Source organism: Erinaceus europaeus, chromosome 9, assembly GCF_950295315.1.
Source record: "Erinaceus europaeus chromosome 9, mEriEur2.1, whole genome shotgun sequence".
Classification (NCBI taxonomy): domain Eukaryota; kingdom Metazoa; phylum Chordata; class Mammalia; order Eulipotyphla; family Erinaceidae; genus Erinaceus; species Erinaceus europaeus.
Window position 1 is genome coordinate 78,159,999 of NC_080170.1, and position 16,021 is coordinate 78,176,019.

The 16,021-nt window shown below is 41.2% G+C and overlaps 1 protein-coding gene and 1 long non-coding RNA gene across 2 annotated transcripts in view; one reads left to right on the forward strand and one right to left on the reverse strand.

The window, feature by feature from the left end:
- Positions 1-16,021, forward strand: part of MYLK (myosin light chain kinase) — a 348,762-nt gene that overhangs the window by 175,448 nt on the left and 157,293 nt on the right. Inside the window, exons 4-7 of the mRNA XM_007528900.3 lie at positions 10,599-10,650; positions 11,574-11,739; positions 13,273-13,438; positions 15,177-15,195. Of these exons, the coding sequence (XP_007528962.3) occupies positions 10,599-10,650; positions 11,574-11,739; positions 13,273-13,438; positions 15,177-15,195 (403 nt within the window). The remainder of the gene's footprint in view (positions 1-10,598; positions 10,651-11,573; positions 11,740-13,272; positions 13,439-15,176; positions 15,196-16,021) is intronic.
- Positions 8,753-16,021, reverse strand: part of LOC132540459 (uncharacterized) — a 49,264-nt gene continuing 41,995 nt past the window's right edge. Inside the window, exons 3-4 of the long non-coding RNA XR_009551642.1 lie at positions 9,096-9,900; positions 8,753-8,967 (exon numbers count right to left, since the gene is read on the reverse strand). This is a non-coding gene — a long non-coding RNA (uncharacterized LOC132540459). The remainder of the gene's footprint in view (positions 8,968-9,095; positions 9,901-16,021) is intronic.

Consider the following 16,021-nt stretch of genomic DNA (forward strand, 5'->3'; position numbering starts at 1 on the left):
GAAAAAAACACCTGTAGCACTGTTGGACCATTTGTGAAGCTTCTCCCATGTAGGTGAGGAGTAGAGACTTGAACACAGCTCACTTCATGGGTATACCACCACCATGCCTCCTGAGCCAAGTTTTTAATGGAATTAGTATCACCATCAAGGGATCACTTAAGAATCTTGTGGAGGATCCTTTCTGTTCCCAGTGATTTAGGCTATCATTAACATTTCTTTGGAAAGCACCTGGAGCACAAGATGTATTTTACAGCAAGAATTTATTACAACTTCAAATGTCTTGCCAGAATAGATACACTACAGATATAAGTCAATGGTTCCTTTGTCGTCAGTGTTACAAAAAATGTTTAAGAACTTGCAAATAAAAAGTCCACTGTGGAGTGGAAAATTTAAAAGGATTGAAGTTATTACTCAAAAATATTAAAAATTTAATTACAGCATTTCCAGGTATACTTACTTTATATAATTATATGTAATTATAATTAAACTTACATAACTAGACATACAAATAGTACAGTTACTATAATTTAAATTACATAATTTAATTCTTTTATAGTAACACCATTATTGCCCAGAAAATATGGATCAGAGGACACTTAAAACTTTTTATAAACTTCTAGAAATTTTTATAGAGACAGTGAGAAATTGAGAGGGGGTGGGGAGATGGGAAAGTGACAGACAGACATCTGCAACACTGCTTCACCATTCATGAAATTTCCATCCTTCAGGCAGGAACCGAGGGCCTCAATTGGAGTCATTACACATGTGCACTCTACCCAGTATGCCACCTGTTGTTGTGGCAGTCTGGTGTAGGGCTGCACCACGGAGAAGAGAGTGGACGTCCAGAGCAAAGGGGTACACAAATCTTTATTAAAGGATGGGGGGGGTTGGTTCAGACCACATGGAGCCAGCCGGCAATGGCCGTCCCCACTACCTGACCACGGGGGGAGAGCAGGGGGCGAGATCTGAGAGAGGGGGAGCAGAGAGCCCAGAGAGAGAGGGGGGGTGAGAGGGCTTTTATTGGGCGACAGCCAGGGGTGACGTGTGGGGCCAGGATTGGTTGAAGGGGGCACTGCTAGGATTTCACGGGCGTAGTAAAACCTGGGGGCGGAGACTGCATCAGAATAATTCCTCAGCAACAGCCACCATTCAGTCCCACAACTTAAGAGTATTAAAACCAAGTGGTATTAAATTTATGGAGATACATACATAGATGTTCTGTTGATTTTTGTTGCCATCTTACATATGTTTTTGATGAGCTCTCTGTTGTAGGAATTGGAAAATAGCTCATCTGGTAAAGCACATACCTTACTCTGTGTGAGTCACTTGGTTTGAATCCTGGTCCTACATAGAAGCACCATAGATAGCACCACTGTAACTCAAGGGATGGTGAAGTGGTGTTGTGGTTTCTTTCCTTCTATTAAAAGAGTATGCGATAGGAAACTTAACTGGGAAGACTACTTATTGGTATGAACCCTGGATTGACTCCATACTAACAAACAGGGCTGGGGAGATAACTTAGTAGTCATGCAAAAAGGCTTTCATGCCTAAAGCTTTCATGTTCCTAGTTCAGTCTCTGGCACCACTATAAGCCAGAGCTGAAAAGTACTCTGTTTTGTCTTTTTTTTAAATCTCTTATACAAATGATACATGTTATGTATATTGAATTTATTTATTGTTTGATTATTGCTGTTTTACATATGACTGCAAAGCTTCTCTCCAGCTTCCTTTTTTTAAAAATGAACTATTCCTTTGTCCAGTTGTTCAGTGGTATTTTCATATATTGATAAGATTTCTGTGGTAACTGCTTACTAATTAATTTCATATTGTTGATTAGTAAACAGCAACACATTTTTTGAATCATTTATTCTCTCCTCTCTCCCTGTCTCTCTCTCTCTTTCTCTCTCTTTTGCTTCCAGGGTTATTCCTGGGGTTTGGTGCCAGCACTATGAATCTACTGCTCCTGGAAGCCATTTTTCTTCTTCTTCTTTCTTTCTTTCTTTCTTTCTTTCTTTCTTTCTCTTCCTTCCTTCCTTCCTTCCTTCCTTCCTTCCTCCCTCCCTTCTTTCCTTCCTTCCTTCCTTCCTTCCTATCTTTCTTTTTATTGGATAGGACAAAGAGAAATTGAGAGGGAGGGGGAGATAGAGAGGGAAAGAGACAGAGAGAATCCTGTAGGCCTGATTCACCACTAGTGAAGCAACCCTCCTGTAGGTGGGGAGCTAGGTGCTCGAACTGGGATCTTTGTGTTTCGTACTATGTGTGCTTAATCCAGTGCACCACTGCCCAGCCCCCAAATCATTTCTTCTCTTTGCCATCATGATCACATTGTTTCTCTTTTCTCTGCATCAACTCAAATTTTCTATATGTTTTATTTTCCTACCATGATTATCACTGGGGCTTGTTGTCTGCACAATTGTACCATTTCTAGTGGTCCTTCTTTTCTTTTCTTTTCTTTCTTTCTTTCTTTCTTTCTTTCTTTCTTTCTTTCTTTCTCTCTTCCTTTATAGACAGAGAGAGGAAGGGAGAGAAAGAAAGAGGAGAGATACCTTTAGCACTGCCTTCCCCCTGCAGGTATAGACTGGGGACTTGAACCTGGGTCCTTGAGCGTGGCAACATTGTATGCTCTACCAGGTGTGCTACTATCTGACCCCTCTCTCTATTTTTTTTTTACAAAAAGTTCTAATTTCTCAGTCCGAGGATATGGATTGACCTGTTAATGCCCAAGTCCAGTAGAAATAACTACAGAACCCAGAACTCCCACCTTCTGCTCCACCCAAATAATTTTGGTCCATACTCCCAGTGGGGGAGAACTGATAGGGGGAAGATGACCAGAGGGCTCTGAACTCCAGTTCCATCAGGACCTGAACAGAGAAGAGGAAAAAGGGGGGAAGGGGAATATTTGGATGTAGTAGTAGGTGTATGTGTGACCTGGAAAGGAAGAGAAGATGGGATCATAGAAAGAAATGAGCCAATATATGCAAATATAGACAGATAGTTGTAGAAATAATAGTCAACTCATATATTCAACCTTAAGAGAAGTGCTGTAGTTTACAATGGAGGGATTGGGGATTCAGAACTCTGGTGGTGGGAAAAGTGTGGAGTTGTACCCCCGTTATCTTGTAATTTTGTAAATCAATATTAAGTTACTAATAAAATTTTTTTAAAGTTCTAGTTTCCTCCGCTTACTGAACTTCTCATTCCCACAAACTCCCAGCATTCTTTTACCTGTCCTTGAAAATGTTAAGATAAATATTTAAAATAACTTCAATATCTCAGTCTTTTATTTTCCTTGCCAACTCAATCTAATCTTTGCCAGTTCTTTTAACTTATTCTTCTATTTTTAGCATTTCTGCCTTAATCCTCTTTCCATTTTTCTAAATTTTTGCTATTCTGCCAGGTTTTCCTACTTTCACAAAATTAATTTTACCTTATCTGACAATTTGCAGCTCTAAAATTTTCCCTATAAATAGACCCTGTTAGTTATTCTACTCTGAATTCTCTTTTGCTTTGATGTCATTTGTCTGGTATCAGTTTACATAAAAAATAAGCACTCTTCAGTATCATTCTTAGCACTCTGCTTCTTGTGTTACCTTTTAAGTTTTACCATAATCTACTTTTACCTGATGTAGAGATGCTTCCAAGTAACATCCATTTGCTATTCTTTTTTTTCTTTTTAAATTTTTTAAATTATCTTATTTAGTTTTTGTATAGAAACAACCAGAAATCGAAAAGGAAGGGGGAAATAGAGAGGGAGAGAGACAGAGAGACACCTGCAGCCCTGCTCCACCTTGGGAAGCTTTCCCCCTGCAGGTGGGGACTGGGGGCTTGAACCTAGGTCCTTGTGCACTATAACATGTGCACTAAACCAGGTGTGCCACCACCCGGCCCCATTTGCTATTCTTTATGGAAATGCTGCTTTTGCTTTTATCTTTTTTGTTAAGTAACAAGGGGATTTTAACTTTCAGGTTTATTTATTTATTTATTTATTCTACCAGGGTTATTGCTGGGACTTGGTTCCTGCATGACTACTCCCAGTGGTCATTTTTTTTCCTTTTCTTATAGAAACAGAGAGATGAGAGGGAGAGAGAGACTCAGAGAGATATCTGCAGCACTATTGCACTGCTCATGAAGCTTATCTCCTGCAAGTGGGGACCAAGGACTTGAACTTGGGTTCTTGCTCATGGTAACTTATACTCTACTAGGTGGCCCATCACCATCAGATTAAAATGTTTAGTTTCCAAAAGTTTCACAAAAAATCTTTTTTATGGTGACAAAATACACACAACATAAAATTGACCATTTTAACTTTAAAAATCTACAGTTGATGGTCAGACGGTTAGCACACTCAGTTAAGCACACATAATGCGAAGCCAAGGACCCACGCAAGGATCCATGTTTGAGCCACCGGCTCCCCACCTGCAAGGGGGGTCGCTTCACAAACGGTGAAGCAGGTCTGCAGGTGTCTATCTTTACCCCTCTCTATCTTCCTCTCCTCTCAATTTCCCTCAGTCCTATCCAACAACAATAACAGTAGCAACAACAACAATAACAGCAACAACAATAACAACAATGGAAAACAGATGGCCGTCAGGGGCAGTGGATTCAAAGTGCAGGCACCAAACCCTAGTGATAACCCTGGAGGCAAAAAAAAAAATTATACAGTTCACTAGCACTAATGTTCAAAGTATTGCTTAATCATTGCTATTATCTACCATCAGTCTTTCCTGTTTCTATAGATTTACCTCTTCTGAACATTCTTTATACATGGAGTTACACAGGAAATGGCCTTTTGTGTCTACTTCTCTTCACTGAGCATAATTTTCTTAAGGCTTATCCACATCATAGTAGGTGTCAGTACGTTCTTCCTTTGTGTAACATTTCATTGTATGGGTAGGCCTCATTTTTTGTTGATCCATTCATAATCAGAGTTTTATCAGATCTTTACTCCATGGTGAAATGAGTAACACTGACAAGAGCAGTGGAGGACACTCATTTTTAAGTAGGAGTGTGGGTGATGTAGAACATGTATAAGTGATCCTATTAAGCTTCTCTTGGATACCAGAATATATTTTTTCAACTTTCTTCTCTTTTTTTATTTTAGTAATTATATCATGTTTTGGTTTTTCTTTGCCATCTTATTTACAGGTTTAGAAAGTACATCTTTAAAAAAAAAAAAAGCTTCAATGTCCTACCACTCAAATGCAATTATTATTAATGGCATTTTGATATGTTTTCTTCTTGTTATTTCCCTATTTGGGATATTTTATTTCATTTTTACCTAATTATAACCATGTGGTTAGAAAATTTCCTATGCTATTTTCTCTTTTTTAATTCATTGACTTAAATTTAGTAATTTAAGATTCATCAAGATAGAGAAATCATAAGATTGATTTATTGACTCAGGACTCATAAATTTAATAAATGTGGGGGTCGGGCGGTGGCACAGTGGGTTAAGCGCATGTGGCGCAAAGCGCAGGGACCGGCGTTGAGGATCCCGGTTCGAGCCCCCGGCTCCCCACCTGCAGGGGAGTCGCTTCACAGGCGGTGAAGCAGGTCTGCAGGTGTCTATCTTTCTCTCCCCTTCTCTGTCTTCCCCTCCTCTCTCCATTTCTCTCTGTCCTATCCAACAACGAATTGCGTCAACAAGGGCAATAATAATAACCACAACGAAGCTACAACAAAGGCAACAAAAGAGGGGAAAAAAATGGCCTCCAGGAGCGGTGGATTCATGGTGCAGGCACCGAGCCCAGCAATAACCCTGGAGGAGGAAAAAAAAAATTTAATAAATGTTTGAATACCTATTATGTTCTGAATACTTTTACTGAGTAAATAAAAAGTTCTGGTAGAGTGACTTGGGTGATAGCTCAACTGTTTGAGCATGGACATTTATGCCTGAGATTCTCAGTTTGATCCCCAGCACCACATGCACCACAGTGGTGCTCTGGCTTCATATATATATATATGAAACTGAGCTTTATTATAAAGTTGGTATCAGGGAGGAGGGGACCCCACAGTCAGTCCCAGGACTGACTCACACATAGAGGTCAGCAGAGAGGAGCAGGCAACTTGGTTAAAGCATCGGTGTGTGGAGGAGAAGATGCTGTGGAGAGTTGTGGCCCCTCACATCAAATGCAGAGCTCCTGTGTGGCTAGGGGATGAAGGCATGCTCATGGGTTTGGCAAGAGAATGGTCAGGATGAAGCCAACTGGAGAGGCTCCTGGTCCAGTTGGAGTGCACTAAGGAGCAAATGATAAAATATCTTAATATATTTCTGCATCTGCCATGTATTCTCAAGCCTAGTTTGATGGCAGAATGAGATGTTTAGCTATACATTTCTTTTGGCCACTTTTTGTCTCTCTACTGTGTGAGGTTCCTGTTGTTCCTGGGATGTCAGAAAACTCATGACATGTTCTATGTTTATCTTTGCAAAAATGCGTCATGACTTTTCCTACAATCCAATAATTTTTATTACTACAAATAAGAACATAGTGAGCAGTTTTGTAAACTGTCTTTCCTATGTTTAACATCATTTTCTTTGACAGGATGCACAACAAACAAACAAAACTAGGTGTTTTGATCCAAGAGCAAAGCATCTGTAGAGCTTATGACTCATATTCACATGTACATTTTCTGAAAGGACTGGCTGGCAATGAAAGAGACCTGGTGTCTTGACTATAATTGTCACTTTGGGTCCTCCCAGGGCATATCTCCTTCTTTGTTAGCTTAGAAGTCCTTTCAAACCTTGAACAGAGGATTGAATGACAAAAAACAAATGAGCATTAATGTACGGAAACTATACATATCTCATTAAATAGTTATATTAAACATCAATGCATATAAAATCAATACAAGTCATATGGAATCACAACGTAAATGTGAGACTGGCGTTTGCTAGTTATCAATCTTTTCTCACTGAGCATCTGTGAAACCTTACCAGAGGTCCAGGGAAATGCTCAGTCATGACCTTCCATTCCTTTCTTACTTTGCATTCATATAGATGTGATCACTGGTAGAACTTAATGACCTTCTCCAGGAAACGACCCACAAGTCTCTTGTAGTCATTACCTATTGGTATTAGGAAATGACTTCTACCCTTCTTATGCATGCTTTTGACTTCTTTTTTCCCCCTTTATTTTATTTTATTTATAAAAAGGAAACACTGACAAAACCATAGGATAAGAGGGGTACAACTCCACATAATTTCCACCACCAGAAGTCCGCATTCCATCTCCTCCCTTGGTAGCTTTCCTATTCTTTAACTCTCTGAGATTATGGATTTAAGGTCATTGTGGGATACAGAAGGTTTGCCTTCTGTAATTGCTTCCCCGCTGAACATGGGCGTTGACAGGTCGGTCTATACTCCCAGCCTGCCTCTCTCTTTCCCTAGTGGGGCAGGGTTCTGGGGAATTGGAGCTCCAGGACACATTGGTGGGGTTGTCTGTCCAGGGAAGTCTGGTTGGCATCATGTTAGCATCTGGAACCTGGTGGCTGAAAAGAAAGATAACATATAAAGCCAAACATATTGTTGACTAATCATGAATCTAAAGGCTGGAATCGTGCAGATGAAGAGTTGGGGGTGGTTCTTCATTGTGGACCCCCATAGGACCTTGCCCTCAACTTGGATCTACAACGGTAGAAAATGTTCTATCCTCCAAAGGGAGGCTGGACAACATACTGTATGCTATATCTGAGGAAGATGGGTCCTGATATTGGAGCAGCTTGGAACATTCCTACTCATGACCACAGAATGTGAGCTCAGATCTACAGGGATGCAGAAGTCACATAGGCTCCTAAGCTGAATATAGGCCCCAGATCACATCAAATCGACGGGGTTTACAGTCAACAATATTTATATACCTTTCCCATATTTGGGAGCTACTCTCTTCCCTGATCCAGCTTTCTGGTCCTTTTTCCAGCCATGACATCATCTCCCCAGACAATAACTTGGATCCACCTGCATATCAAATTTCAGGTCCAGGGAAAAAAAAAGAAAAGAAAAGAAAAAAACTAGTATAGCCACAGGCCCTTTGGAATATAGCTAAAATATGCCTGCTAGCATGATTTTTACTTCTGTCTTTTCAATGCATGTTTTGGGATTCCCAGCTTGTGGCAAAAAAGATCAACTTCCAGGCTGATTGCCATTTCAAAAACATCACCCTCTGCCTCTCCCTATTCCTTAAAAAAAAAAAACTAGTATGGTCATAGGCTCTTTGGAATATAACTAAAATAGGACTACTAACTATCTATAAAATGGAGACCCCCCCAACTCTTCATATGAACTATTCCAGCCTTTAGGTTCATGATTAGTCAACAATTTGTTTGGCTCTATATGTTAACTCTTTTTTCAGCCACCAGGTTCCAGATGCTAACATGATGCCATACTAACTTCCCTGGACAGACGACCCCACCAATGTGTCCTGGAGCCCCACTTCCCCATAACCCCGCCCCACTAGGGAAAGAGAGACAGGCTAGGAGTGTGGATCAACCTGTCGATGCCTATGTTCAACGGGGAAGCAATTATAGAAGCCAGACCTTCCACCTTCTGCACCCCATAATGACCCTGGGTCCATACTCCCAGAGGGATAAAGAATAGGAAAGCTATCAGGGGAGGGGATGGAATACAGAGTTCTGGTGGTAGGAGTTGTATGGAGTTGTACCTCTCTAATCCTGTGGTTTTTGTCAGTGTTTCCTTTTTATAAATAAAAATTAAACAAACAAACAAAAAAAAGCAAAAAACTCTTTATAACCACTTCGGTTACATTTTGAATTGCCCTGCCTGACTGGCAACTGGGTAGAAGTCTCTTGTCTCAGTTGCCTTGCTTTGCTTTGCCTTGCTTGGTTTGCTGTTTGACTGCTTCCTGCCTAGCAGGGCAATACTTGACCCAGGAAGGTCTGTGCCCTTGTGTGCAGCCAGTGCAGATTTGGGGTGAGATGTTTGGGTCCACATTGCCACTGGTCTCCAGTGATCTGCGGCTGCAGACAGACTATGACCCACATAGTCAACGACTGCCACCTCTCCAGATTCAAAGGAGGTCTCGAAACTTTACATCAGGCTCAACCTGATGCTGTTGACTGGCTACGGAAGAAGGGCAAACGCTAGAAGAAGAAGAAGCACAGATATTTCTGTTTGCTGGGCCATGAGTTTAAAGATGGAGGGCTGATTTTGTCCTCTGTGACCAAATACATCTAGAGAGTTGACAGTGTCTCTTTCTATGTGACCGGTTGCTTTTGAGAGAAGTCCTGGATGATGGCAGGATATTCCCAGAGTGGAATATATATTCCCAGACATATAACAGATGATTGAATGTCCTAGAACAAGCAGACCAAGGTGCATTCCTGCACTGCTATAGGCTCTGTGGCTTAAATAGCTAACTAAATTTCTGTGAACCTCATTTATATCATCTGTTTGAAGAAATAAAAGGACACTATGGTACCATATTTTTCATGTTATTGGATAAAAGCCAGTTGATGATACATGTAAAGAACCTACCATAGCTTTGGGCTCAGTTCCCATTGTCTGCCCACCCGACTCCTATACTTTTTTTTTCTTAATTTAATTTATTTACAAAATAGAAAATATCAACAAAATCATAGTATAAGAAGGGTAAATTTCCACACATTTCCCACCACCAGAGTTCTATATCCAATCTCCTCCACTGGAAGCTTTCCTATTCTTTATCTCTCTGAGAGGATGGACCCAGGACCATTATGGAGTGCAGAAGGTGGAAGGTCTGGCTTCTGTAATTGCTTCTCCACTGACATGGGCATTGAGAGGTAGCCTGTTTCTATCTTTCCCTAGTGGGGCAGGGCTCCGGAGAGATGGAATTCCAGGATACACTGGTGAAGTTTTCTGCCCAGGGGAGTCAGTTGGTGGTCATGGTGGCTTCTGCAACTTGGTGTCTGAAAAAGCATTAAGATATAAAGAAGATTAAATTGTTTAATAATCTTGAACCTAAAGGCAAGAATATAGCAGATGAGATTTGATAGTTTCCATTTTGGAAAAAGTTAGTAGGTCTATTTTAGGTATATTCCAAGGGACCCATGACTTTACTAATTTTTGCCTGCTCCCAATAGCCAACATGCAGGTGGGCCAAGGTATTATCTGGGGAGATGGTATCAGAGTTGGAAATAGGTCTAGAAAGCTGAATCAAGGCAGAGAATAGCTCCCAAATATGGGAAAAGTATGTAAATACTATTAAATGTAAACCCTATCAATTTGATCTGGGGCATATATTCAGTGTAGGAGCCTGTATAACCTCTATATCCCTGTAGGTCTGCGCTTTCATTCTGTGATCAGAGCCAGGAACATTCTAGGCTGCACTCATTGCCAGACCCATCTTCCTTGAGTGGTGGAAGATTTTGGTCCAACCTCTCTTCAGAGACTGGGGTAGTCACTATCATTGTTGATCCACACTGAGGACAAAGTCCTATAGGGGCCCACAAAGGGGTCCATTATGCTGTTCCTGATGGAGATGACCAGTGGCCCTACTCCTGTTCTTGACTCTTCCTGACTTTCACTGCTCCAAATAGGTAGCACAGAACTGGCACTTCAAGCCTCTTTCTCTCTCTCTCTTTATCTTTTTGTTTCATACTTGCAGGAGACTTTCTGAAGAAGAAGTTTGGCCAACCAGTTGTTTCCAAAACCTGTGGGTAAGTTCTGAGATTTTCAAGCCACAGCAAGAGTTGGATTGGCTTTTCCTACTGATTTGACAGATGTAGAGAGTAAATCTCCGTTGGGTATCATGCATTATAATGACTAAAGTGGGAGCCTCTAGAGATTAAGGTATAATTCAATCAACACATCTGAGTTGGCAGCCTCTTTATATAGCCTACTTTTCTGGGGTATCTGCTAAATACAGGGGATTGGGATACTTGGCCATACTCAGCAGGGATCTCTAGCAATCAAAGCAATGATCAGAAGACTTACACAAGCAAACTTAGATGAGACAAGCAAGCTTCGACACATCTTATATAGAGGGCAAACATTTATTGGGAAGGGTAACTAACTAGCTTTAACAAGCAAACCCCCTAAATCAAGAGAAAAATCAAATTTGTTTCTTACTCAAACATGGTACAATTCATATATTCTTGAACAAGCAAAGGACCTCCCCATTGTCTTTCAGGGATCCAGGCTCCTTTGTTTTGTAGTTCCATCATCTCCTCTGCCTTGGAACCTCTACTGAACTCTAACCAGAAGAGAAACCTGGAGATGATGTGGAAAATCTCATAGGAGGCTTTTCTGCATCTAGTCTGGAAGTGGTGTACAGCACTTCTGCTTAGTCTTTTAACCAAAACTCTGGCTTTGGACCAAAACATATAAAATTCAGGCATACCTTACTTCTTAGGTATGCTAGTAAGTAAAGTCAGCTACATGCCTAGGAGGTAGAGAAGTTAGCTTTGGGTCCCACAGATTCCCCCCCACCCCCCCGAACATACATTAAAGATGTGATTAAAGCATAGAGTTGAGAAGGCTGGTTTCTGATGCCAACTAAAGTGACTTTTCTGGGGCAGAGAGAAAAGAAACTGAACTGTAATGCCTCTTGTGGAGAGAGACTCGGATGATTTCTTTGCAGGAAAAGATTTGCCATCCCTGCAGTAGAGACCCGTCCCAGCATTTGGGGAGAGTGCCCGCCAAAATTTGCTACCAAACTTGGCCGAGCAGTGGTCAAAGAAGGACAGATGGGACGATTCTCCTGCAAGATCACTGGCCGGCCCCAACCACAGGTTACATGGCTCAAGGTGAGGTTTGTGTCTGTCCCAGACCTTGGGATAGTAGGAGTCTGTCTTTCCAGCCATTTCCTTCTGTTTCAGTCATCAGTGGTTCTCAATGTGTTTGATAGTCACACCTAACCTTGTGCCTATTTGCACACTCTCCCTCTGTCCTATAATCCACACACTCTCAGGACAGCAAAATACATGGTACCAGATTGTGGTGCCTTGTACAAGGACCTAGGTTCAAATTCCCAGTCCCCACTGGTAAAGGAGAAGCTTTGTGAGCAGTGAAGCAGGTTTCTCTGTTTTTTTCTCTATATATCTTCCCCTTCCCTTCAATTTCAGCCTATATTCAAAATAAGTAAATAAAGAATCAGAAAAAACCCCAAGTTGAAACATACTTGACAATCTTGAAACAGTCAAATTTGAAGTCATGGAACTAGGTTTCAAGCCTCAACTCTGTGGTTCACATGCATGTAATGTTGGACAAGTTCTTTGATCTTTTAAGACGTTGGCCTTAGAGATAACCCTATCTAGCTCATAGTACTATCAGGAGGTTTCCTGTGGAAGTGACTTGTACAGGACTGGGCAATGTGAAGACAGAAGCAGAGGAGAGGGGAGGAGCAGTGACTGGAGGGGGAGTGGATGTTATAGTCTTGGGAACACCTGAGGTCAAGTTCAGGGAGAGTAGACTTCACAGATGGATTCTTGGGGAAAAGTTGAGTTGTTAGATTTTTTTTTTTTAACCAATGCCTAATTCTCCTGAAGTAACCCTAGGAAAAGAATAAAAGGAAGAGGGAAACAATGGAAAATTGAAAATTGGGAACCTGTGTCAGACTAGAATTCCTTTAAAGTAGATTCCACACTTGCATGCGGGAAGCTCCTAATTCAATCCCTGTTACCATATCAGAGTGGTGCTCTGGCCTATCTCACATGAATAAAATGAATAAACAAAATAAAACATTTGGGTAGAGAAAGCACGAACTTGCATGCTCGAAGTTCCAGAGGTCACAGGTTCAATCTTAGGACCTCTTTATGCCAGGGCTGATAAATGCTTTGGTCCTTTCTTCTCTCTCTCTCTCTCAATAAGTTTAATAGTTAATTGCATCTTTGGTTTTTTCTTTTTTAATGTCACCAGGGTTATCAATGGGTCTCAGTGTCTGCGCAATGAATATACTGCTCCTGGCAACCATTCTTCCCCCTCCTTTTTTCTCCTTTTTAATATATAGTCAGAGAAATTGAGAGGGAAGTGGAGAATAAAGAGAGAGAGGGAGAGAGAGAGAGAGAGAAACACCTACAGCATTGTTTCACCACTTGTAAAACTTCTGCCCTGCCAGTGAGGACTGGCAGCTTAAATTCTCGTCTTTGTGCATGGTAACATGTGTATTCAACTGGGTGCACCACTGCCCCGCTCTATTAATTGCTTCTTAAAAATACTAAATAGAAATAAACTAAATTAGTCATAGACCATATACATAGACATTTGTGGACTGCCCAAAACCTGCTCTCTGAACATGTAGCAGAGCAGGTTTCTATGACCAGCTTCTCTATCTTCCCCAGGGAGATGTTCCCCTGAAGCCAAGTGCCCGTGTAGCTATGTCTGAGAAGAATGGGATGCAGGTTCTGGAAATCCACGAAGTCAACCAAGGTGATATAGGCGTGTACACATGTTTGGTGGTGAACGGGTCAGGGAAGGCCTCCATGTCAGCAGAGCTTTCCATCCAAGGTACAAAGGCTGGGGAGGGTGGATGCAGAATGACCCATGGTGTCCATGTCCTAACAGAAGTTGCTTCCTCAACTATGCATTACATGTGCACTCACAGAGCTACACTCCTGCAGCAGGTCATGAACCCAAAAAAAGGCATTGGATCAGGCAGCACAAACATGGCCATAGAGGAAGACTCTTCACTTATGTCTCCATAACCACCGACACCTGGGACTTTAGTCTTCTTGCACAAATTCTTTTTTTGTATCTCTTAATTAATGGTTGGAGGAGTAGACATAACCAATGCCTTGCTAGCACTTTAAATTTAATTGTCTCAATTTTAGTTCAGCATCTACTCTGTCCTTTGGATCAGTTGTCTCTCTCCAGACTAGATATCTTCTCCATCAGCTCTCCCTTTAAAATCTCTTTATTGTATCTCTGCCTTATGTTCTTCATACCCTTGTTCCTTCAAGCCCAACTGGGAAAGAAGGATTATGTGGGAATGGAAAGGAATTGCTGTCAGCTCCTTGGTGCTAGAACCTTGAGCAAGGTGAGACTTGGACTGTCTGGAAAAAAAATGACCCTTACTTTCTCTTCTCTCTCTCTCTCTCTTCTTTTTTGTTTCTATGATGTGTCTTATCCTTCTTCTCCCTTATACTCTCCTCCTTTCCCTCTTCCTCCTTCTCTCTTCCTCTTTAGAAACTATTCTTTTGCTCTCATTTTAGCCTAAGTATTTTTTTTACAGCCCACAGAAAGAAACTGTTTCTATAATGTAACTCAGGGCACACATAAGTATATAAACAAACATAATTAACAGAAATAAATTTCACGAACTAGTCCTTAGTTGTACTGTATATAGTGCATGCTAGAATTTTCTATTCCATTCTACACTATTGAGGGTGGAGGGTCAGGAGGAAGTCCTGCCAAGGAATTTGGTAGGTCCTACCAAGGAATACAACTTACTATGGGACCAGGACCTGCTGTTAAGCATCAGAGGTAGTATTTTAGTTCTTCTCCTTTTCCTTGCCCAACATTGAATTAAAGAACTTCCCAAAGGCTTACCAGAAAACTGATATTTTGCCTGAGAAGTATTTTAAAGTATTCCCAGAAACAGTTCCTCAGAAAACCAAAACAAAGAGGGGTAGACCAGACTGGCTTCAGAATTATTTCCTTTGTCCTAGGAGAATGAATTTTAGGATTTGTTTTCTATTCTTCTCTACTATTGTATATTTTAAAACTTTTCATTAAAATCTTTTTAGAAAAGAATGTGGCAGGGAAAAGTTTTTCCTTGAATAACTAAATGAAATTATACTATCCCTGTATATTTTTAAACCAGGTAGTTGTCAAAAAAAGAAAATACTTTGGGTATTCATTCCTTATGGCCACCTATAAATTAAGTTGTTTGGGATTGAAATTTTTAGCACACGGTTATTTTTATTCAGTTTCTTTTGTTTCCATGTATAGGCTGGTGACCAAGACAGATGCTTTGTTTAGGGTTTGGTGACAGAGGCCTCCATAGAAGGGTGGGATGGCACTGGCCCTAAATAGTATCTCTAGAAATCAAAGGAGCTTTAACCTGGGAAATTCAGCACTAGGGAATTTGGAACAAGTAAGGGGGAAGGGACCTTAGGTAATGGAGAAAATGAGGGCTTAAGAAATGTAAACTCCATACTACTTTGAAGTGATTATTCTTATCAGTTTCTCTTCTTGGTATATCAGATGCTTCACTAACAGTTCTTTCTACTTTTTCTTTGTGTAGGTTTGGACAACAGCAATGGGTATGTCTGTACTTTATAATATTATGCTTCTGTCTTAAAGGCTCTGCTAGAAAAGAGGGTTTATAATCAAGAAGCACCCTGGGGAGGGGGCCGAATGGTGGTGCACCTGGTTGAACACACGTTACAATGCGCCAGGACCCAGGTTTGAGCCCCCAGTCCCCACCTGCAGGGGAAAGCTTTGCGAGTGGTGAAGCAGTGATGCAGGTGGGGGAAAACACCACAGCACCATAGTTTCCTCCAGTGCACTTGAATGAAGGCAGTCTCAGACTTGGACTATACTCATGGTAAAGCAGGTGCACTATATAAGTGAGCTATTTTGCTGACCTGAAACAGTTTGTTTTTATTTTTTCCTCCAAGGTATCAGTGGGGCTCAATGCCTGCATAATGATTACACTATTCCCAGCAATCATTTTTTTCTTTTTATGACAAAGACAGAAAGGAATAGAGAGGGAGAAAGAGGAAGAGAGAAACACTTGTAGTATTGTTCCACTTCTTGTGACACTTCCTCCTTGCTAGGGGGGACTGGAGGCTTGAACACAGGTCTATGAGCATAGTAATGTGTGTGTTATATTGAGTACACCACTGCCTGGTCCTTCCTTCTCCTCCTCCTCCTCCTCCTCCTCCTCCTCCTCCTCCTCCTCCTCCTCCTCCTCCTCCTCTCCTCTTCCTTCTTTTTTGACACCACAGTTATCACTGGGGCTCAATGCCTACATGACTCCATTTTCTTTCTTTTTGATAGAGAGTAAGAGAAAGATAAAGAGGGAGAGACAGAGAGGAGAGACACTACAATACTGCTTCACCACTTATGAACTTCCCCCCATAAGTG